General features: G+C 41.4%; 1 protein-coding gene across 2 annotated transcripts in view; it reads left to right on the top strand.

Moving 5' to 3' along the window:
- Window positions 1–22,572, top strand: part of OXR1 (oxidation resistance 1) — a 455,696-nt gene that overhangs the window by 80,372 nt on the left and 352,752 nt on the right. For both annotated transcript variants that reach the window (XM_082674597.1, XM_082674595.1), the window contains exon 2: window positions 1,538–1,711. In XM_082674597.1, coding sequence (XP_082530723.1) covers window positions 1,689–1,711 — 23 coding nt within the window. In that variant the 5' untranslated portion in view covers window positions 1,538–1,688. The remainder of the gene's footprint in view (window positions 1–1,537; window positions 1,712–22,572) is intronic.

Genomic DNA, 22,572 nt, shown 5'->3' with positions numbered 1-22,572 from the left:
GAACAAAAAACATTTTGTTGATTCTAGGAATGACTTAAGAAAACTGAAGAAGTTTGATATTTAAAATTACATATCAAATATGTAAAATTACCAGTGAACAATGGATCAATTCCACTTCCCCTCTGTCCCATGTTTGTCACTTTGCAGTAGGTGCAGCATCATAAAATATTGGGGGTAAAGGTCACAGAGTCTCAATCATGATGGCAGACAGTGCTAGTTTTCTCCCAAGACCCACTTCCCCCCTCTTCCTTTCTAATAGGCACCTTGGTTTTTGGTTGGACAGATGGCTGCCTAGGATAATGGCTGCATTTTCCAGTCTCCCTTAGAATAGGAGTGGTCATGTGGCTACACTCCAGTGAATGAAATGAAAGTAGAAATTTCATGCGTCAATTTTACGGTGCATCCTTCTTTCCCTCTTCCTATTTTCTGCTGGCTGGATGCAGACACACTTCCTGGACTCAGCAGCTACTTGGAGCATGATGGGGAACCACTTGTTGAGATTGATGAGACAACAGAAAAGGAGCCTACATCTCTGGTGTCCGCGGAGTTGCTATATGCACCTTGGACTTGTTAAGACTCAAGATTTGTTTTTGAAACTTGCAGCCAAACCTAGTGGTAGTAGTGTGGGGCATGTTTTCTTTAGAAATCCTTCCCAAATCTCTTGAATGGGTTGGAAGCCCCTCTTCTGTGCTCCCATGTACTCTGTGTAAACCTTTCTTATCCTATTTCATTACAAGTATCTTTTTTACATAAAACTTTTTTTGAGGGCAGGAACAATGTCTTATTCATGTGCCATTTATCTTTATCCCTGAGCTGTACCTAGGATAGACTAAATGCACATAGTATATGTTCAATGAATGTTTGTTAACACTACTGGATTAATGACCTGAACTAATGAAAGTGCCTAAAATAGTATCATGGAATTGATTGCACCCTCAGAAAATTTTTGGTTCAAGATCATAGAACACTGTACACAGTATATGCTGCAAAAAAGTGTGTGGAACTGTTTGTTATGTAAAAACACACTGCTTATCTCCCATGTGTTACTCATTATAAATTTTCATTTGCTCGGATGTAGTAATGAATGATTTTTTATTAAAGCTTTGGATAGGACAACAGTTTGTGCCAAGGAGCTTTTTTTTTTTCCAGTATCTGCTACTGACTAATCAAGATGTTGATCTGATCTTTTTATCACAAGTATATAAAACTGATTTAGAAAGCATAATTGATTGACCCTATGGGGAAAAAGTTCAGTGCCTCTAAAAATTATATTCTCTTCCCTCCTTGTATTCTCTACTTCAGGGAATTAACATTTTATTAACCTTTCAATTTATTTTCAAGAAAAAGCATTCAGCTCATCACAAACTTGATTTAATTTTCTTTGGTTTATGACATGTCTTATATTTTAAGAAAAAAATTCATATTTTCTTTTGTGTGACTTATACCATGACAAAACTATTGACCTGGATGAAATAAATCTGTGAAAAGTTATATAGATCAGGTACTAAAGATATCATTTTCTTCCTTTTCTTTCCAGGTCTTCTCAGACTGTGAGTAGCTAAGTGGTTTGTGCATCGTTGCGGTAGCCAAGCTAAAATTCCTGGTGGCCTTGTCCGCTTGATCTACTCATTCCCTACTCTGAAACCAAGAGAAGACTGTGCCACAAGAGTCCTCCAGAAATTGCTACAATGTCTGTATCTAATTTATCATGGTAAGTGAATGACTTCCTAACTTTAAATGCAAATACACGTATATCATGAAGCAATATTTTATAAGTTGTATGGTCAGAACTAAAACAGGGAGAGAACTTAAAAATCTGTTTTCAAGAAATTGTTGTCCTATGTTAGGGTGAGGAAGGCAACCTAGAATCAAAAGTCTGGCACTTTCAGTGGTGTCTGGGGACTCTGGAAAGGGTTCAAGCCTCCCACTGAATCCGCGTGATATCCACTGCCTTTCTTTTCAGCACACTCTGGGAGAGAGAGGGATAGGAATATAATATCCTTTCAACATTCATATCCTCTATGATATGCCCAGATTCAGGACTAACAAGCTGTAAGCGTGGCTCTAAGGGTAGGATAGACATTTTCTCATCAATACTTTTCTTCAGACTTCCTATTTCAACAGACCTACCCAAATTAAACTGAGTAGAACTCAAATATGGAAGAGAAATTTCCTTTATAGATTGATACCTCTAAACAGCTGGCATTCTGAATAATCTCTGACTTACACTTCATGTTTAAAAGCTGTTCGTGGTTTTAAAAAAGCATGAAGATATTTTTCTGGCAAATAATCAACAACTTTTCCTTGGCAATGAAGAGCAGTACTAGCAGGGATGAATTTTAAGCCATTTTATTGAACCTTGGATTTTTTTCTGTATATAAAAAGCTGAACAAGTGATATTATACAAATTCACGGTATTCAATATGTGAATGTCAGAAAAACTTGGTAATCTTTTCTGTTTCCTTAAGAGCCCATCTTATCCTTGTCTTCAATTTGTACTGGAACCATAGATAGATTAAAGACTAGTTTCTGCAGTGTAATTCCATGCATTTAGTTTTAGTTAAGTAAACAATTTCTTTAGGGCAGAGGGTGGAATCATCTGTTTAGATTTAGAGTAGTATTTCTGAGGGACCCATTTTTATGGATGCCTTAGACTATATCCTTGGGTCCCTACTGGGTGCTAAGGATCTCAGTTTGGAAAAAAAAAATAATTGAAGAAGCTGAAATATATTCTGTAAAAATAAATGAAAAAAACATTTAAGTTATGAATTATTACTGCAAAATGTTTCCTTTTATATTATTATGAAAATAAAATTATCGTTAAAATTTAAAAACTAAACTATTTCTGTAAAACTTGTGAACCCATTCAAACCCCTAAAAGAATTATACGCCTGGCAGACATGTGTGTTGGAGGTGAATCCTCACAAGGAAGACTGCATACCAAAGAAGAAAAAAAAAGAGAAGGAGGAAGGGGAGGGGACAGAAGAGGAGAAGAAAGAGGAGGGGGAGGGGGAGGGAGAGGGTTGGGGGAAGAGAAGATGAGTAAGAAGCAAGAGAGGGAGAGGGAGATTAAAACACACATGTGATTGCCATAGCTCAAGGTGGGCTGTGGTGTGGCCTGGTTCACAGAGTCAGGACAAGGCTGACACAGGAGCCTGTCCTTGGTTTGTACCTCAATGAACAGATACCTTGATGTGAGTGAACGCCACACAAAGAGAAAGATTGTATCTTGTGGTTCCAGTCCAATTGTCCAGCCTGGCTCTTAGAATTTAGTGGATGTTCTATAAACTTGTGCTGTGTGAATGAGTGAAAAAAAATGCAAAGCAGGTAATTCAATGGGAAATTAATGTTTTTATTCGAGAAGAGAATTAAAAGTTAAAAAGTAAAAATTATGAGAGTATCTTATAGATTTCATATATCTTAAATTTGTTAGAATTCTTTCCATGTTAAAGGTTCAGATTTTACAGAGATAATTCTTGGATATTTTCATTCGATGGTATCCTTAATTCTGGCCACAACTGATGCTCCATGTTAGATTTCCATATAGGGAGCTCTTAGTTTGTTTGACCAGTGTCATCCCTTCATACAACTGTGTGCCATTTGGCACTTCCATTCTCCCTCTTAGAATTTGGGCTCCCCACATACCGGCAAGAACGAAGTATAGAAAGGAAATCTAAGATATGCAAAACAAATCATTGATTTATTTCACTTACACCCAGTTTAGAAATCATTAATCTTCTTTTTTCACATTAACCTTTGTAATTCTTCTTTATTTCCTAACATTTCGCATCTACAATTTGGGAAACATTATCTTATAAATATTTGAATACAGATGCATGGTAACTCATCAATTCTCTGTGAGAATTTCTCACAGATCTACATTAATTTAGTGAAATTATTATAGTCTAGGGTCTGGCTCTCTGTTTTGAAATCCAGAAACTAAGATGTGAAAATACTGACATTGGAAAATAAACTGGGTTGCCAGACTACTAATTTAAATAAAATATGTAGGTAATTTTTAAGTTTGCGGGATGCTTGCTTTGGCCTGACCAGTGCATCCTCTAACTGTTACAGAAAACTATCTGAGAATCTAAATCAGAAGTTTGGCTGATGTCACGTTGTCATGGCAAGGAGAGTTATACGCTTCCAGAGTTCAAAGGAAACAGGATAGGCTGCGCCTGGCAGGATTACCTGTCAATAAGGGATGTATCTGCCACATACCACCATCTGTTTCTCAGGGCAGCTTCTTCATGGCTAGGAGTTAGAGGAGCACTGTCAGTGTTTGTCACTCTGATTCTTCTGTTCCATGTCTGCCAGACTCTCCTCAGCTTGGCTTTCTCATTAATGTTAGCACCGCCTTTATAGTCAAAACTTACTTCAATCTGTGAATAGTTTGCTCTGCCTACCATGATTTTGTACATACCTGACCATAACCGTGTGTTGATTTTAAAATTTAACTCTGAGGCTTAATGGGAGAAGGGATGCCTAATTGTGATCCCTACACATAACCTAGGAATTTAGAAAATATAGGTTAAGATACTTACATTCATATTTACAACTATCCAAGCAATCCTCCCAGCTTTGAAATACCAGTATAAGAAAATTGTCTTTTTACATATTAAAACCAAAAAAACTTCTTGCTCTAGAAGTTATGTGTATGACCCCTGAAAAAATATAAAATAACTTGGCCCTTTCATGCAGAATCTCAGAAAGAAATACAATCTAGGAAAGTTCCAAATTTCTGGGAAATTATGAAGTGTTAATCAGGTAAGGAGGTTGGTGGGAATTGATTACGAGTCACACAGGGACACAAAACGGGTGTTTCATGAATCTTTGTCTTTAGTAAATAATTACCAGAGGGAGACAATGATTGAGTTGACGTTGGTTAAGATAGAGACAGAGGGATGTACAGAATCCATTGCAGACGTCCACAGACAGGTGAGAGGTTCGAGGCTATGATCTGAGGGAAAGAATGGTTGCTGGTAGCAGAGATAATTAGCAGGGGACATGAGGAGGTACAAAGAGTTGAGAAAGGATCCTATGTCTATAGCACAAAGAGGGAAAAGCGATGATGCCGAGAAGCGCTTGGAAGAAATTTCAGTGCTTTCCTTTTCTGATAATCATCCTCAATCCCTCCTTTTAAAAATGTTTTTATAAGATGTATATGTACATATATAATATATATAAACATTTTATATGTACATATATGTAATGTTTTAAAATATACACTTTTTACAACATGCAATCTAAGTAAATATTATCAAGAGTGAACATTTACATGGCATTTACCATGTACTAGGCACTTTTTTTTAGATACTTTGTCCATATACTCCTCACAACAGCCTTCTTAGGAATGTAATATTGTTATTTGCATTTCCACAAATGGAAAAGTTAGGCGCAGAAAGTTAAGTAATTTGCCCAATATGATACAGCCACTGAGTAGAGAGTTAGGAAATGAAGGCCGCCAGCCATTTAGTGCTCCTAACCACTAAACTACCCCTGTAAAACCAAAAACTCTCGGTGTGAAAACAATATCCCTGCTCTGCGCGTGTGGCTTCAAAGCAAGCGCCCTAGTTCCCATTTCCAACCAGAATGCTTCCCTTAATTTCCTCCAATAGGGATATCCTGGCATCTGTCCTGGAAGGAAGGGAGTGTGCGGACCAGGAACCCTAGCAGGCATTAGCAAGGCAGGATGTGGAATGAGCCCCCTGATTTCTGAGGGGCGGTAAGGAGGTTGTTGCTAGCAGAAACTTAGTTCCAAAATTCCATAAAGTGAGCTAACTACTAAATATACTACTAAATGTAAATCTTAGTTCCACTTGTTATGTTACAGGGTAGAAATTGTCAGGTTTTCAGCGTAATACCAAAGAAGCACAACAGAGAGATGCCAGCTCTTTGCTGTAGTTCAACTGAAGTGGCTCTTCAAGTGCGCGTCTCATAGAGACCCTCCACTGCTAAATCCAGTACTTCCTGCCTCCCCAGACCATCTTGCACCCTCAGCTTCCATTATTTTAGTGTTACTGTACATATGTAGGTCAGTATTTAGAGAGAGATTCTAGTAGTGGCTCAACTTACTTTGCCAAATGACATCTCTTTGACCCCAAATTATTTTTCATTGTGATATCTGCACACACTTCAGCTTTTGCCCTATGGTGTCTTAAAGACATTATGGCACCTGACAGAGGTGAAGGTAATTCAACTAGAGCCAGGTAGGGGAGGAAGAGGATAGTGGATGAAAGCAAGAAGCCAAACAGGCAGTCAAAATCAGTTGAGCATCTGTAATGTGCCATATGCTAAACACAGAGCGGTGTTGGTGGAAAGTAATAACTGCTCTTTTAGGAGCTTATAGTTTGGCTAGGAAGACTAAGTGAGGTTGACCCTTGAACAACGTGGGTTTTAACTGCACAGGTTCGCTTATATGGGAATTTTTTTCAATAAATACAGTTGGCCCTCAGTATCTGCATATGTGGAAACTGTACTGGACTCGAGCTTGGTGGATTTTGATATCCTTGGCAGGTCCTGGAATCAGTCCCCTGCAGATAGCGAGGGAGATGACTGTAATCAAATAACTGATTTAATGTGATAAGCGCTCTAAGAGGATGTCCAGGGTGTTTTGAAAATCAAAATGGATATTTGTTTTTTCTGCTTGGGAAGAAATGCTTTATTTTTCAGAAATACAAATGCACCTCTTGCATTTGTTTCTAACAATTAAGAAATATGCTAGTTACAAAGAGTTAAACGCTCTACAATTATAAAGCAGAAATAAAAAATGAACGAAATCCTGTCATTCATAGAAAGCCACTGTTATAAATGTGAGATATATTCTTTTCTACATATACTCACATCTTTTTGCAAAAATGGACTCAAACCATGCATGATATTTTGCCATCTTCTGTTTTCACTGAACAGTTTCTACAGCCATCTCTCTATTTGAAGGGTATAAAGTGACATCATCACGTGTAAAGTCTGGTGACACTGTATGGCAGTACTGTTATTTATTTCAGCCATCCAGATTGGACCTTCATATGTTTTCTAATTTTTGTTTTTACTATTGTAAATATTGATACTTCTCGTGAGATGAAAAATTTTCAAACATTGCTGGGTCACAAGGTACTGTGCCATTCAGAGTACCTGGCAAGGCCCTATCTTGTTGCAGCTCCTGGAATTGCAGACATCAAGGCTCTGGAGAAAATATGGGATTTCTGAGAAAGTGTCTTGTCAACTCATCTCCTTTTTTATTTTAGAAAAGGACCCATCATGTATGCTAACCCTTTCACCAGATGTTTAACCTCACTAACATTGAAAATGTGCTGATAATTGTCAAAGAAATATTTTCTTATATTTGACTAATAGAATTTTATCAAAAGTCAACAAAATATTCTATCACGCATGCCCATAGGTTGGAAATATAACAAAAGTCTGAATTCTGTAAGTTATTGAGATATTGACTAAATTTAGGAGCAGTGAATGGTTTTTATTGAATATGCCTGTAGTATAAAATGCTATTATGAATGTGGGGAAGTTCAGTAATGCTGTAATAGGAGATTAAAACTAATTTGAATTATCTTCTTTATCCAAATATAGTGTGTTAGAATCCTAGAATTGAAAAAGATGCAAAATTTGGTTTGTCAGATTATTCACATTATTTATAATATTTTTATCTAAGTTCTTCTTTAATGAATAAATGAAGAAATGTATCATTCCATATCATTCTTTGGCACCTGCATTTAGGAGAAAAAAAAAATTCTGGAGAGATGGAGCAGCCTGTTTATTCTAAGGAAGGGGGAGAAGGAGAAGAATCAGGATCTTTCCTCAAATTGGGAGATTGGGATTGACACATATATACTATCGATACTATGTGTAAAATAGACAACTGCTGGGAACATACTGCATAGCACAGGGAACTCTACTTAATGCACTGTAGTGTCCTAAATGGAGGGGATATATATATATATATATATATGTATGGCTGATTCATTTTGCTGTGTAGTGGAAGCTAACACAACATTGTAAAGCAACTATACTCCGATAAAAATTAATTAAAAAAAGAAGTAAATATTAAAAAAATTGCCTTAGCCACTCTACTGCAAACTACTTGTCCTATTTACACTGTTAAATAGTAGGCTCTCAGGGACAGGATCTGCAGTGGCAGAGGAAGCAGAGATTTGAATTGTCTCTATTTCTGGAGGGATCAGAACCCACAGGGGGGAAAAATGTGGTTAAGTAGAGATTGCAAGGGGAGTTTTGATCCTGAGTTTTACAGTAAAGGTTAAAAGTCAATTGTCAACAGCCTACTATTGGAGAAGAGGGAAAAAATAAAAAGGTTACCCATAAATATAAAGCTAACACTTTGAACTGAAAAAAAGATGAGAGCTTCTGAGTGATAGGACGGGCTTAGCTGGTTAGGTACTGTGAGTATTTCTCAGTGTGGTAAGTGCATGTTGAATCAATGACTAGTATATTAAGGTACTGGGAAGAGAGAGTATATGTATGTGTGTATATATATATATATATATATATATATACACACACACACACACACATATATATATATACACACACACATTCTTTTTCATATTCTTTTCCATTATGCTTTATCACAGGATATTGAACACAGTTCCCTGTGATATACAGTAGGACTTTGTTGTTTATCCATTCTATATATAATGCATCTGCTCATCCCAAACTCCCAGCCCTTCCCTCCCCCAACCGCCCACTCCCCACAACCATAAATTTGTTCTCTCTGTGAGTCTGTTTCTGTTTCTTAGATAAGTTCATTTGTGTCATGTTTTAGATTCCACATATAAGTGATATAGTATGGTATTTGTCTTTCTCCTTCTGACTTACTTCACTTAGTATGATACTCTCTAGGTCCATCCATGTTGCTGCAAATGGCATTATTTCATTCTTTTGTATGGCTGAGTAGTATTCCATTGTATATAGGTACATCTTCTTTATCCACTCCTCTGTCGATGGACATTTAGGTTGTTTCCATGTCTTGGCTATTGTGAGTGGTGGAGTTCAGCTTGATTTTAAAACTATTCCAGTTCAACTGAGAAAAAAAAAAATCAAACACTTTTCAGGTCAATTGGATTGTCATTAAAAGAGTTAGATTTATTCATTTATACTTGTTTTTATGTTTTTTTTCTAAAGAATAGGTTTATTGTTATGAGTTGTATAGGAATCTAAAAATAATTCCTGTACAGAGATAAATTAGTATATTTTAATTGCATTATTTTTATGTAAATTAGAATTTTTTATGGTTATATTCATGCATTTCTTCATTCAACAAATATTTTGAGTGCCTACAATGTGCAATTTTCAGTGCTGTGGATAGAATAATAAATGAAACAAGCCCCTACTCTCATTAAAATTACATTCTAGTGCTGAAGACAAATAAACAAATTAACAGATATGTTTTATAATATCAGATAGTGGTAAGGATTTTTTTTGATTTGTATGTGTTTTATTCTATATTAGTCTCTTAAATAGAAAACAAAAAGTGGAGCTACAAACCTCAGTTACGATAGCACTAGCTTTTCTCATCGCCCGTCTATCTACTTTTACCAGAGGTCTTTGTTTCTTCATAAGGCTCTGAGTTACTGTCCAGGGTCCTTGACTCCGACCTGAAGAACTCCCTGTGGCAGGCAGGTCTGGTGGTTAAGAACTCTCTCGACTCTTGATTAACTGGGAATGTCTTGATTTCTCCCTCATTTTCAAAGGAAAGTTTTGCTAGATATAGGATTCTTGGTTGGCGGTTTCTTTCCTTCAACACTTGAAGTACATTGAGCCGTGCCATCTGGCCTCCGAGGCTCCTGATGAGAAATCTGCTCACGACCTTCCTGGCAAATCTTCTCTCAGCTTCATAGACTCTCATAATGTACCTTATCGTGTCTTATGCAACAGAACATTTTGTATAGTATCGTGAAGTCAGTTAAGTTGTAACCTTATTTTGAGACCAGAATTTAAGGAAAAGGAACTGAATATTTCAAGTGTAGACATTATGAGGTCTTCAAAACTATTACACATTTTCAAACTAGAAATAAAAAGACCACTGAAGTATCCTACAGATTTTAATTTATAACAAAAGTGAATACCAATATCTAATAACACACGTACAGAAAAATTTCTTTGGGATCCTTTTTCCTAAGTGTAAAGGGGCCTTGAACTCAAAAAGTGAGAAAACCACTGGGGTTTATCCCCAGCGGTGATGGGTCCATTTCTTGCTCTGACCTCAGAATGCCCCACTGTGATGTAATTCACAAGAACCCAGCTAGGCAGGTATTTAGTCCTTAGAGCCCGGGAAGCTGCTTTTGGTGACCTGACGGCCTTGGACCCACAGTTAGCTTGTTTTTTCCTTGTTTCTGCCATTTTGTTGATTTTTTTTACTCTTTTCTCTACCCTTTTTTATTTTTCTCATTTTTCTTTGTTCTTTGCCTTTTTCTCATTTTTCTTTATTTTTCTCTCTTTATCATTTCTTTTAGTTTTAAATTTGTTCTTCTCAATATTTTGGTGTTTCCTTTCCATTTCTTCTGCTTTCCTTTGTTCCTTTGTTCTTTTTCTCATTTTTATCTTAATTTTAGTTAGTATTGCCAGATTAGTACAGTTAGCATAGTCAGTATTGTTGGTATAGTTAGCGTAGTTGGTATAGTTAATACTTTATTAGCATAGGTAGTGTAGTTAGTACTAGTTAGCGCTGTTGGTACAGTTAGCATACTTAGCATTGTTAGTACAGTTAGCATTGTTAGTTAGCATAGTTAGCATTTCTAGTTAGTGCCGTCAGTCAGTGTAGTTAGCAGGTCACCATGATGGAGGGCCTCACAGCCAGCTCTGCTGACAAGGAGGCTCATATTGATGATTACGAGATCCTCCACACCATTGGTGAAGGCACCTTCGCTAAAGTGAAGCTGGCCCGGCACATTCTGACCGGGACACAGGTGGCTGTCAAGGTCATTAAGAAAAGGCGTCAGAGCTTATCAACTTTCCAGGAACATTTCCGGGAAGTGCGCAACCTGAAGGCTCTGAATCACCCCAATATTGTAAAACTGCTGGGGGTGATTGACACGGAGGAGACATTGTTCCTTGTGATGGAGTACCTCAGTGGGGGGGATATGTTCAGCTATTTAGTGAACCATGGCCGTATGACAGAGGCGGAGGCCCGAGGCCCGTTCCAGCAGCTGGTCTCCGCCCTGCAGCACTGCCACGAGAGGGGCATCGTGCACCGGGACCTGAAGCCACCGAATATCCTCTTTGATTCTAACATGAATCTAAAACTGACAGACTTTGGCTTCAGCAACAAGTTTGATGACACTGCCAAACTGGACACGATCTGCGGCACACTCCCGTATGCTGCCCCAGAACTCTTGCTGGGGCAGAGCTACAGCGGCCCTGCGTTGGACGTGTGGAGCCTGGGAGTAGTGCTCTACACCATGGTAACTGCGTGCCGGCCCTTTGTGGGAAAAGACGCCCACGAGCTGCGGAAGCGAATCCTACAAGGGCAGTACCCCACCCCACCTTACCTGTCTTTGGAGATAAGGGGTCTATTACAAAAAATGATTGCCCTCAACCCCAGTGACAGAGGCACCTTACCTGACCTCATGAGACACCCATGGGTGAACATGGGCCAGAAGGAGCCACTCCAGCCACCCTGGGAAGAGGACCCAGAGGTGACAATGGTGAGGACTCTGGGCATGACTCGCGATCAGGTCCAGGACCCAGGAACAGGCAGTGTGAGCTCCATGAAACAAATGGTGGGGTCCTCCATCATAACTGTGAGGCCCTTGCCTTCCAGGGACCTCAGTGGCAGTGAACGTGAGCCTTCTTCAAGCTCTGAGTTGTCCAGCCTGATAATCAGATGGCTCAACCAGGGAGAAAATCTGCAGCTGCAGGAAGACCAGCAGGCAGGGCAGAAGACCAGTGAGCCTGCCTGGCCCCCTCCCAGCCTGCAGTCGACGACTGCCACCCCCAGCCTGCAGTCGATGACTGCCACCCCCAGCTCAGCCCACCAGTGTGGCCCTGGGACATCCCTCTCCACCAGCAGCAGGATTGGAGCCCTAGAGGGAACCAGCTGCCCCCCGGGGGTGTCCAACACTGGAAGGTCCTCCCACGCTGAGCAGCCTGAGAGTATGTCCTCATCCACTCCCTCTGGCCACAGCCAGAAAAAGCAAGGGGTGGCTAGGAGAATCTGGAAGTTTACATTAAAACGCCTTTGTTGCAAGCTACCCTGCGAGGCATGTTATAATAAAGTGAGCCCATCTGAACCCCTTGAATGACCGAGGCAGAAGGTCAGGCCACCACGCTCCCTGGGACCCAGTCCAGTGGAAGATTAGTGTGTTCTCTGCGCGGCCTTCAGAACCATCGTATCCAAGACCCTGACCACTCAGAGGATGGTCCGGAGCAGCCCAGGTGACTGAAAGAGAGACCACCGTGGCTGCAGGTCCACCCCTCAATCCCCACCTGCTTGAAACTTAAGAGAATGGACTGTCATTCCTGGGGCACGTCTCCCCTCCCCCACTCTTCTGTCTTCTGTGTTGGTGGGGGAGGGGGATAGTTCTTGTTCGAAGAACTCCTTGGTTCTTCCAATTCTAGTTAATAAACTTGATGCTCCAGAAAGATGTATCGCACTGTGCTTTGCATCGTCCCTGCACAGAATTGGGGCTGTGCATTTTCCAGTTAGACAAGCGTGTAGCCATGTAGTGCTTGGAGTTAATCAGAACAACTGAAGGGAAAAATGACCTAAGAGAATTAGCACAATGACTCCCAGCAGCAACAACTGCTGCACTGCAGGGCAGAAATGCAGGAAGTGTGAAGTACCTTCCTGCACTGACATTACCGAACATTTTCAGAAGGGCCGAGGGGAACTTTTGGTCCCTGCAGCCTGTGTTAATTACAACAGAGAGGCCCATGAAAGGATAAGAAGGTCCCGTGAACCAGCCTGTGTGCGGTGTGGTAAGGTCCCTGTGCAGCTGAGTTTCATGACTGTCGCGCAGCAGTTGGGCTCTCCTCTTCCCCCGTGCGGAAGGACCCTGATGCATGGGTTTATTTTATTTTTTTGATGTACACCATTTTAAAAGTCTTTATTGAATTTGTTACAATATTCCTTGCGTTTTATGTTTTGGTTTTTTTGGCCGCGAGGCACGTGGGATCTTGGTCCCTGACGAGGAATCCAACCCGCACCCCCTGCACTGGAAGGCAAAGTCTTCACCACCTGACCGCCAGGGAAGTCTCTTTTTTAATTTCATTGTTTTGATGCATGGGTTGGACCACGGGGACTGGATGATTATACTAGATGATCATACTCTCAAAACACTAGATTTGTCAGCGTTACCTGGTTCCCTGGTTCAATAAGCCCTTGAACACACGGGTGACTGGAGCAGGGGCTTCTTCCCAGAGGCCTCTCTCTGGGGGCACATGCTCTCGGAGGCATCACCTGCACGGTCCCATTGGCTCTCGTCTGCTTACAGGTCACTTGCCGACTGCGGAATCCTTCACCACAAGACACAGAGCACTCTGACCACGTGCCCATGAACCACCTAAGTACAGATACTCGAGGGGCAGTCCCAGATGTTACAGGGCTGGACCCAGCCATTGGCTTCTGGAGGTGCTCACAGAAGGCCTCACTCATTTCCTGCCCGTTGGCCATTACGCACTGGGGTCTCTGAACTCGGGCTCCCAAGTGGCCGCAAGTGGCACAACAATGTGTCCAGCGACCAAGCTCCCAGAAAGTCTCCAAAGCCCCACCCATCTATTGCACTTGTAAATACCACATTTCCCTGGTCTGGAGAGAAGTAAAGGTGAGAATCACCCGTGTCCTTTAAGCCAGTGCTCCAGTCATACACTTGCTCTCCTTGCTCAGAATTTGGATTCACTTGGGATTCAGTCTCTCTCTCTGCTCTTTCTTCTAGCACTTTAGAAGTAAAAAGAGTTCCCGTGAGTGCATTAATCTTTTGCATAATGTAGTGAAATGGCACTAGATTTCATAGTGATCCCTCGGACCTGTTCATCCTCTCTGCTGTCCATGTACCTTAACTTGCGTGCCAGGCGGCTGGAGATGATGCCATTGCTAGATATAAGACAGTCAGCCAGAGTAGCTTTTCCATGGTCAACATGAGCCAAAACACAGATATTCCTGATGTTAGCCGTGTTTTTCTGGAGTTGAATCATATTATCCAAACTATTGAGCACCATGGTCACTTATTTCCTGTGACGGCTGCCGCCGCCCAGCCAGCCCAGCGCGAATCACAGCGCCGACCACCCAGTCTCCTGTTTCTTCAGGGAGGCAGATCTTGTTCTCCCATCTCCTCGCTCAGCTGCCTTACGAATAAACCCTCTCTTTGCTGCAGACCTCGGGGTCTCACTGTTTTGACTTGCTGTGCATCTCGACTTCTTTGTTCTTCTCTTTGTTTCTGCCCATTGAACTTCTCCCATTGCTGGCCGTCTCCCGGGTGGGGATTACGGAAATCTGGTGGAGGAGCATACTGGCAGGGCTGCGGGTGGCCAGTTCCTGACTGGATGCCTTCTCTCTTCACTCGCCTTGAGGGGCCCACCTGCACAATTGTTCATATCCTGGCTTTGCCAAGCTCAGTTGAAATACAGCAGTGTCTTGTTTAATCCCAGCAGAACATCTGAGGACATTGTCTCAGAACTCCTCGTGGGTACATTTCCTCTGGGAGGGAGCTGTGAAGGAGGAAAGGTTTGCACACACTAGGAAGCCCCTTCGCGGGCGGAGACTGCGGGTGGCGGAGGGGGAGAGCTTCGAAGCCGCGGAGGAGAGCGCAGCAACAGGGGTGCGGAGGGCAAAGCGGAGAGATTCCCGCACGGAGGATCGGTGCCGACCGGCACTCACCAGCCCGAGAGGCTTGTCTGCTCACCCGCCGGGGCGGGCGGGGCTCCGAGCTGAGGTTCGGGCTTCGGAGGTCGGATCCCAGGGAGAGGACTCGCGGTGTGAACACACCCTGCAGGGGGTTAGTGAACCACGGCTAGCCGGGAGGGAGTCCGGGAAAAAGTCAGGACCCGCCGAAGAGGCAAGAGACTTTTTCTTCCCTCTTTGTTTCCTGGTGCGCGAGGAGAGGGAATTAAGAGCGCTGCTTAAAGGAGCTCCATAGACGGGTGCGAGCTGCGGCTAAAAGCGCGGACCCCAGAGACGGGCATGAGACGCTAAGGCTGCTGCTGCCGCCACCAAGAAGCCTGTGTGTGAGCACAGGTCACTATCCACACCTCCCTTCCGGGGAGCCTGTGCAGCCCGCCACTGCCAGGGTCTCGGGATCCAGGGACACCTTCCCCCAGTGGTAAGGATTTTGAAGAATAATCAGCAGAGTGAAAATATAGAGTGATGGCAGGCATGGGGAATTGGTGAAGAAAAGCCTCTCTGACAGGTGGCACTTAAGTAGAAAGGGAATGAGCTATACAGCTTCCAGAGGAAAGCCATTTCAGGCAGAGAAACAGAAGGACAAAGGCTCTGAGATGGAAATGTACCTGGTGTGTTTGAGGAATCATCAAGGAAGCTAGTTTGGTGGAAACAACCAATAGAGGGGAGAGTCCTAGGAACTGACTGAGCTTGGAGAGGTAGCAGGGACCATGTAGGTCACCAGAAAGACTGAATTATATTCTAAGTGTGATGGAAGACCTTGCCCTCACTTATCACATTATAGGCAAAAGTTCATATAAAATATAAATTTAGAGAAATTGAGTGTTGAAACCAGAGTCTTAATCTGATTTCTATTTAAAAGGACCTCTCTGTGATCTACAGATTTTATTAAAAGAGTTTATATTATGTTCTGAATATAAACATACAGCAGATATGATTAATGAGATGTAATAATGAAAGGTTTTGAATGAAAAACCTTTTTTCAGGAAAATAGCCTGTGTCTCCTTACTATCCATTTCAAAAGATCCAACAAATCTGATACATCTGCGTAATTAGGGCCATGATATAAAAGAGATTTCATCTACAGAAATATTCTATCTTGCATTAAGGAGCCTATCAGAAGAAGGTGAATGAATGCTTTGGTAAATTGTGGAAATTGAGAATATACTATCAATTATCAGACCTTTGGGTTCAAGATGGCGGAGTAGAAGGACGCGCAGTCACTCGCTCTTGCAAGAGCACCAGAATCACAACTAACTGCTGAACAGTCATCGAAAGGAAGACACTGGAACTCACCAAAAAACACACCCCACATCCAAAGACAAAGGAGAAGCCACAGTGAGACGGTAGGAGGGGCGCAATCACAATAAAATCAAATCCCATAACCACTGTGACTCACAAACTGGAGAACAATTATACTACAAAAGTCCACCCACTGGAGTGAAGGCTCTGAGCCCCACGTCAGGCCTCCCAACCTGGGGGTCCGGCAACAGGAGGAGAAATTTCCAGAGAATCAGACTTTGAAGGCTAGCGGGATTTGATTGAAGAGCTTCAACAGGACTGGGGGGAAACAGAGACTCCACTCTTGGCGGGCACACACAAAGTAGTGTGTGCATCAGGACCCAGCGGGGAAGGAGCAGTGACCCCACAGGATACTGAACCAGACCTACCTGCTAGTGTTGGAGGGTCTCCTGCAGAGGCAGGGGGTGGCTGTGGCTCACCATGGGGACAAGGACACTGGCAGCAGAAGTTCTGGGAAGTACTCCTTGGCATCAGCCCTCCCAGAGTCCACCACCAAAGAGCCTGTAGCCTCCACTGCTGGGGCGCCTCAGGCCAAACAACCAACAGGGAGGGAACCCAGCCCCACCCATCAGCAGACAAGCAGATTAAAGTTTTACTGAGCTCTGCCCACCAGAGCAACACCCAGCTCTACCCAATACCAGTCCCTCCCATCAGGAAGCTTGCACAAGCCTCTTAGAAAGTCTCATCCACCAGAGGGCAGACAGCAGAAGCTAGAAGAACTACAATCCTGCAGCATGTGGAACGAAAACCACATTCACAGAGAGATAGACAAAATGAAAATGCAGAAGGCTATGTACCAGATGAAGGAAAAAGATAAAACCCCAGAAGAACAGTTAAATGAAGTGGAGATAGGCAACCTTCCAGAAAAAGAATTCAGAATAATGATAGTGAAGATGATACAGGACCTTGGAAAAAGAACGGAGGCAAAGATCGAGAAGACGCAAGAAATGTTTAACAAAGACCTACAAGAATTAAAGAACAAACACCTAGAAGAATTAAAGAACAAGCAAACAGAGATGAACAACACAATAACTGAAATGAAAAATACACTGGAAGGAATCAATAGCAGAATAACTGAGGCAGAAGAAAGGATAATTGACCTGGAAGACAGAATGGTGGAATTCACTGCTGTGGAACAGAATAAAGAAAGAAGAATGAAAAGAAATGAAGACAGCCTAAGAGACCTCTGGGACAACATTAAATGCACCAACATTCGCATTATAGGGGTCCCAGAAGGAGAGGAGAAAGGACGCGAGAAAATATTTGAAGATTACAGTCAAGAACTTTCCTAACATGGGAAAGGAAATAGCCACCCACGTACAGGAAGCACGGAGAGTCCCAGGCAGGATAAACACAAGGAGAAACACACCAAGACACATAGTAATCAAATTGACAGAAATTAAAGACAAAGAAAAATTATTAAAAGCAACAAGGGAAAAATGACAATAACATACAAAGGAACTCTAATAAGGATAACAGCTGATTCCTCAGCAGAATCTGTACAAGCCAAAAGGGAGTGGCATGATATATTTAAACGAAAGAATCTACAACCAAGATTACTCTACCCGGCAAGGATCTCATTCAGCTTTCATGGAGAAATCAAAAGCTTTACAGATAAGCAAAAGCTAAGAGAATTCAGCACCACAAAACCAGCTCTACAACGAATGTTAAAGGAACTTCTCTAAGTGGGAAACACAAGAGAAGAAAAGGACCTACAAAAACAAACCCAAAACAATTATGAAAATGGTAATAGGCACCTACCTATTGATAATTACCTTAAATGTGAATGGATTAAATGCTCCAACCAAAAGACACAGGCTGGCTGAATGGATACAAAAACAAGACGCACATATATGCAGTCTACAGCAGACCCACTTCAGACCTAGGAACATATACAGACTGAAAGCGGGGGGATGGAAAAAGATATTCCATGCAAATGGAAATCAAAAGAAAGCTAGAGTAGCAATACTCATATCAGATAAAATAGACTTTAAAATAAAGAATGTTACAAGAGACAAGGAAGGACACTACATAATGTTCAAGGGATCAATCCAAGAAGAAGATATAACAATTATAAATACATATGCACCCAACATAAGAGCACCTCAATACATAAGGTAAATGCTAACAGCTATAAAGGAGGAAATGGACAGTAACACAATAGTAGTGGGGGACTTTAACACCTCACTTACACCAATGGACAGATCATCCAGGCAGAAAATTAATAAGGAAACAGAAGCTTTAAATGACACAATAGACCAGATAGATTTAATTGATATTTATAGGACATTACATCTGAAAACAGCAGATTACACTCTCAAGTGCGCATGGAACATTCTCCAGGATACATCATATCCTGGGTCACAAATCAAGCCTCGGTAAATTTAAGAAAATTGATCGTATCAAGCATTTTTTCCAACTACAATGCTATGAGATTAGAAATAAATTACAGGGAAAAAAATGTAAAAATATGCTGGAGGAGGGCTTCCCTGGTGGCGCAGTGGTTGAGAGTCCGCCTGCCGATGCAGGGGACACGGGTTCGTGCCCCGGTCTGGGAAGACCCCAGATGCTGCGAAGCAGCTGGGCCCGTGAGCCATGGCCGCTGAGCCTGTGCGTCCGGAGCCTGTGCTCCGCAACGGGAGAGGCCACAACAGTGAGAGGCCCGCATACCGCAAAAAAAAAAAAAAAAAATTACATTTTCTTTATCAAAGAACATTAAAGTTTTCCTACTGCTGGTTCCACAAACTCATTTTTTATTATGAACAAAATCAATTAGTTCATCGCTCAATGCTACTTAACTTATTAATGCTACTCCCAAGTAATAAGAAATATCTATATTTCATAATAACTAGACTTGAACTTGTGAATGTGTTTTGAGTCTCCAGAATTGTAAAGTTAACTGCTCTCACATTCACATTGACAGAGGTCACATAAATGATATCTGGTGAACTGAAACTATTAATTATGGAAACCACGTTCAATTCAAGTGAACATTTTCCTTTGATCTAGGTCTGCTTAGATAAAATGGTGCATGATTTTACAACTTCCGTGCTAAATATTCAGGCCAGCTCAGCGACAGTAGCAGAGAGAGAATAACCTCCTCTGACAGATGATTTCTAAAGAGCCGGCCGCACCAGGCCTCCCTTGTTCAGTTGAGAGCTCATGGTAGAAAGTGCAAGTTCTGACACTCCACCATCTTTTCTGACAGGGACATTTCACGCAGGAGAGACGCTCTTGTTCCAGATGGTTTTTCAGCTTTCTGCACACTAGCTTTGTGGACTCCTGCTGTAACTGAAAATTGGTTTTACGCCAACATTTGACAAAGAAATTAGATTAGGTTAACTACTCTTTGGTTTTAGATTACTGATATAAAGTGCTTTCATGAATATGACAGAAGAAATTGAAATTCAAGTTAAGTGATGTCCCCAGGTAAATTTTCATTTAGACATTTTCCCTGAGGTTTTTATAGTATCATAAACCTACATTCAGATACAGAATTTGCATAGAATCAGGCTCATTGAAATTCTGATGATCTTTTTCAATCTATAATATTCTTTTTAGTGTTTTTATGGAAAACTAGCTAGATATTTGAAGTGACTGTAAAGATGATGATATGAAAAGATTTGAAAGGCATCTGTTAATTCATCTGCATGGTGAAAGCATTCATTATGTTTATTACTTCTGGGTTCTCATGAACTGAGTAAGAGAAAGTCATTTTCTTGAAGTGAGGATTTGCTTGATATCCCTCCATAATTTTTCCAAGTTCTAAGCATTTGGAGAATAAAACAGACATATCAAGTACATACTGTATTTGGCACGTTGTAAATGTGATTGACTGAAGCATTGAGCTATAGCTGTTACCAGAACATATATTATGAGATGTCTGAAACTTCAGCTTCCCAGTTAGCATGTATCTGGACAGCCAACTGCTAGGACAGAGATGAGGTCATCTTGCACATTGCTGGCACCTGGTACTCACCAGATGCTTTGCACTCATAACTAGCTGAATGTTCACCAGAGCATTCAGTCTAATTCCCCAGGCACTGTAATGGACAGGATATATATAGTATGGGTGGAAAATCTTGTTTAAAAAAAAGTCCAACATTGGAACAGCAGGTAAAGTGATTTGACTGTCATAAAGCTAGTCTGTGTCTAATGTATGATAATGTAAGAACTTTCCTGATATTTGAGAAAATAAAACAGCTCTGTTCCCATCCTGTGATCTTGATTTTTAACCTCTACGCTCCGGAGAAATTTCCTCAGATCCGTGTTCTGTCATCTTCTGCCTTTCCTGACTATCTCTTAGCCTTTTCACATCACCATAAATTATTGGCTGGCACTGGCACAGTATTTGCCTAAAATCATAGACCATTTTTGAGAAGGAAGCTGTGAGGTCGCGTAGGGCATTGGTTACAGAGTTGGGGTTCATGGACACAGGGCAGTCAGTGACGAACCATCTTGTTACCAAATGAAAAAAATAAAGATAATATCAGACTAATTTTGCTAAATTTCTTTTTTTATCTGAAATGATTATTTGATATTAAAATGGTCTTTTATGCAAAGAAGGTGATAATAAATAATAATCATTATCCCTAATTAAGAAAAGCAGAAGTATTTAGCCTAAAATACTAAGTGGATGTCCAATTTCAATTTTCAGATTTATGGTTCTATGAATCTAAGAGTCTGGGAACTACTGACCTAGTTCAGATAATTACCCAAGCCATAGATCCCATCAACAGAAATCCTAAGTAGTGATAATTCAGCCTTTTCTCAGCACCCTTCCTGTGAGTCCCCAGCCTAATGGGCTGCTCATATGAATTTGGGCTTTCTAATTATTACAAGTTTTCCTCTACATTGGCTCTAAGTCTACTACTCTAATTACTAGTTCATCATTTTACCTAAAGCCATATATGCTGTGTCTAATACAACACTTTCCCAAATATCTTCTAAAGACCAGTAATTCCAAGGTATGTGTTAATAGGTATCATGAGGAGGAGGGGGGACCAGAGACAGATTATTTGGGGAAGCAATAGTTCAAACCAGTAGATTGATTAATTTCAGTACTTCACAAATTCTTTATTGGGCTAATTCATTTAACAAATATTTATTGGGCATCCACTACATGGCAGACAGTGTTCTATATTTTAATCTATACTGGAGATATTTAAGAGGAAGATATAATAATCTAAGTTTTCCAAATTTGGACTGCGGTACCTTTTTTTTCTTTCTTGTAGCTGGTGTTCTTAGGGGCAGCACTAAAATCATTAGATAAAAGCTATTTTTTCTCCTTCTCTGCCTTTCTTTAAAGATTCACGAACTAAACACGTTGATTCCTTTAACTCAGTTACATGATTTCCAGTCCCTTCTGCTGTACCCCGGACATGCCTTAACTTGTCTTTAGCTTCTGTTAAAAAATATGGCTAATAACTGAACACAAAAACCAGGTTTGGCTTGACCTCGTGCAATATGGGACTGCTGTCTTCTTTTTCTGGGTGTATATTCCTATAAGTGCAAGAGGAGCTCATTTTTGTTTAGTTTTGCTGTGCCTTGTTTTTGCCATATTTATCATGTGCTTGTTAAATATGAGCTCTGAGCCTATCACGAGCGCACATCTCTATCAAGCATCACCTTGTTAGAGCTGGCCCATCAACCTGTCACCTTAAGATCTTTCTGGAAATGTGTTCATTAGGCTTTTGAGGAAAGCTACCCACTGAAGTCTGTTCTAAGTAGGGACAGGTTATTGAAGGAATGAGTCTGGAATAATGAGGACAGGTATCTCATCTACACAGCTTGCTGTACTGCAGGAACAGTGACACAAGAAAGTGTCAGGGGAACACTGAGACAACGGGACCGTTGGGCCTCACAAAATTGAGAATGTGTTTCAAGAACTGAAGGCCGGGCTTCCCTGATGGCGCAGTGGTTAAGAATCTGCCTGCCAATGCACGGGACACGGGTTTGAGCCCTGGTCCGGGAGCCCATGCCACGGAGCCACTGAGCCCACAGGCCACAACTACTGAAGCCCGTGCATCTAGAGCCTGTGCTCCACAACAAGAGAAGCCACCGCAATGAGAAGCCCGCGCACCACAACAAAGAGTAGCCCCCCACTCACTGCAACTAGAGAAAGCCCACGTGCAGCAATGAAGACCCGATGCAGCCAATAAATAAACAAACAAATAACTAATTTTTTAAAAAAGAACTGAAGGCCAATTAGGATGCGCTGATGCCCTAGTGACTGTCATCTCGTTGCACCAAGGAGCAAAACTTTACTGATCTCTCTTCTAGTTCTTTTGTATTCATCTAATTTAACAATGCCTGACTTTCCTTGTGACCTTCTGATTCTGTACCTGCTACCACTGCTTAAGTCTCCCCATATATTTCAAGCTGAAATGGTGGCCCTATGAGTG

This window comes from Grampus griseus (assembly GCF_964374135.1).
Source record: "Grampus griseus genome assembly, chromosome: 17".
NCBI classification, from domain to species: Eukaryota; Metazoa; Chordata; class Mammalia; order Artiodactyla; family Delphinidae; genus Grampus; species Grampus griseus.
The sequence above is the reverse complement of the archived record's forward strand: the minus strand, read 5'-3'. Positions and strand labels throughout refer to the sequence as shown.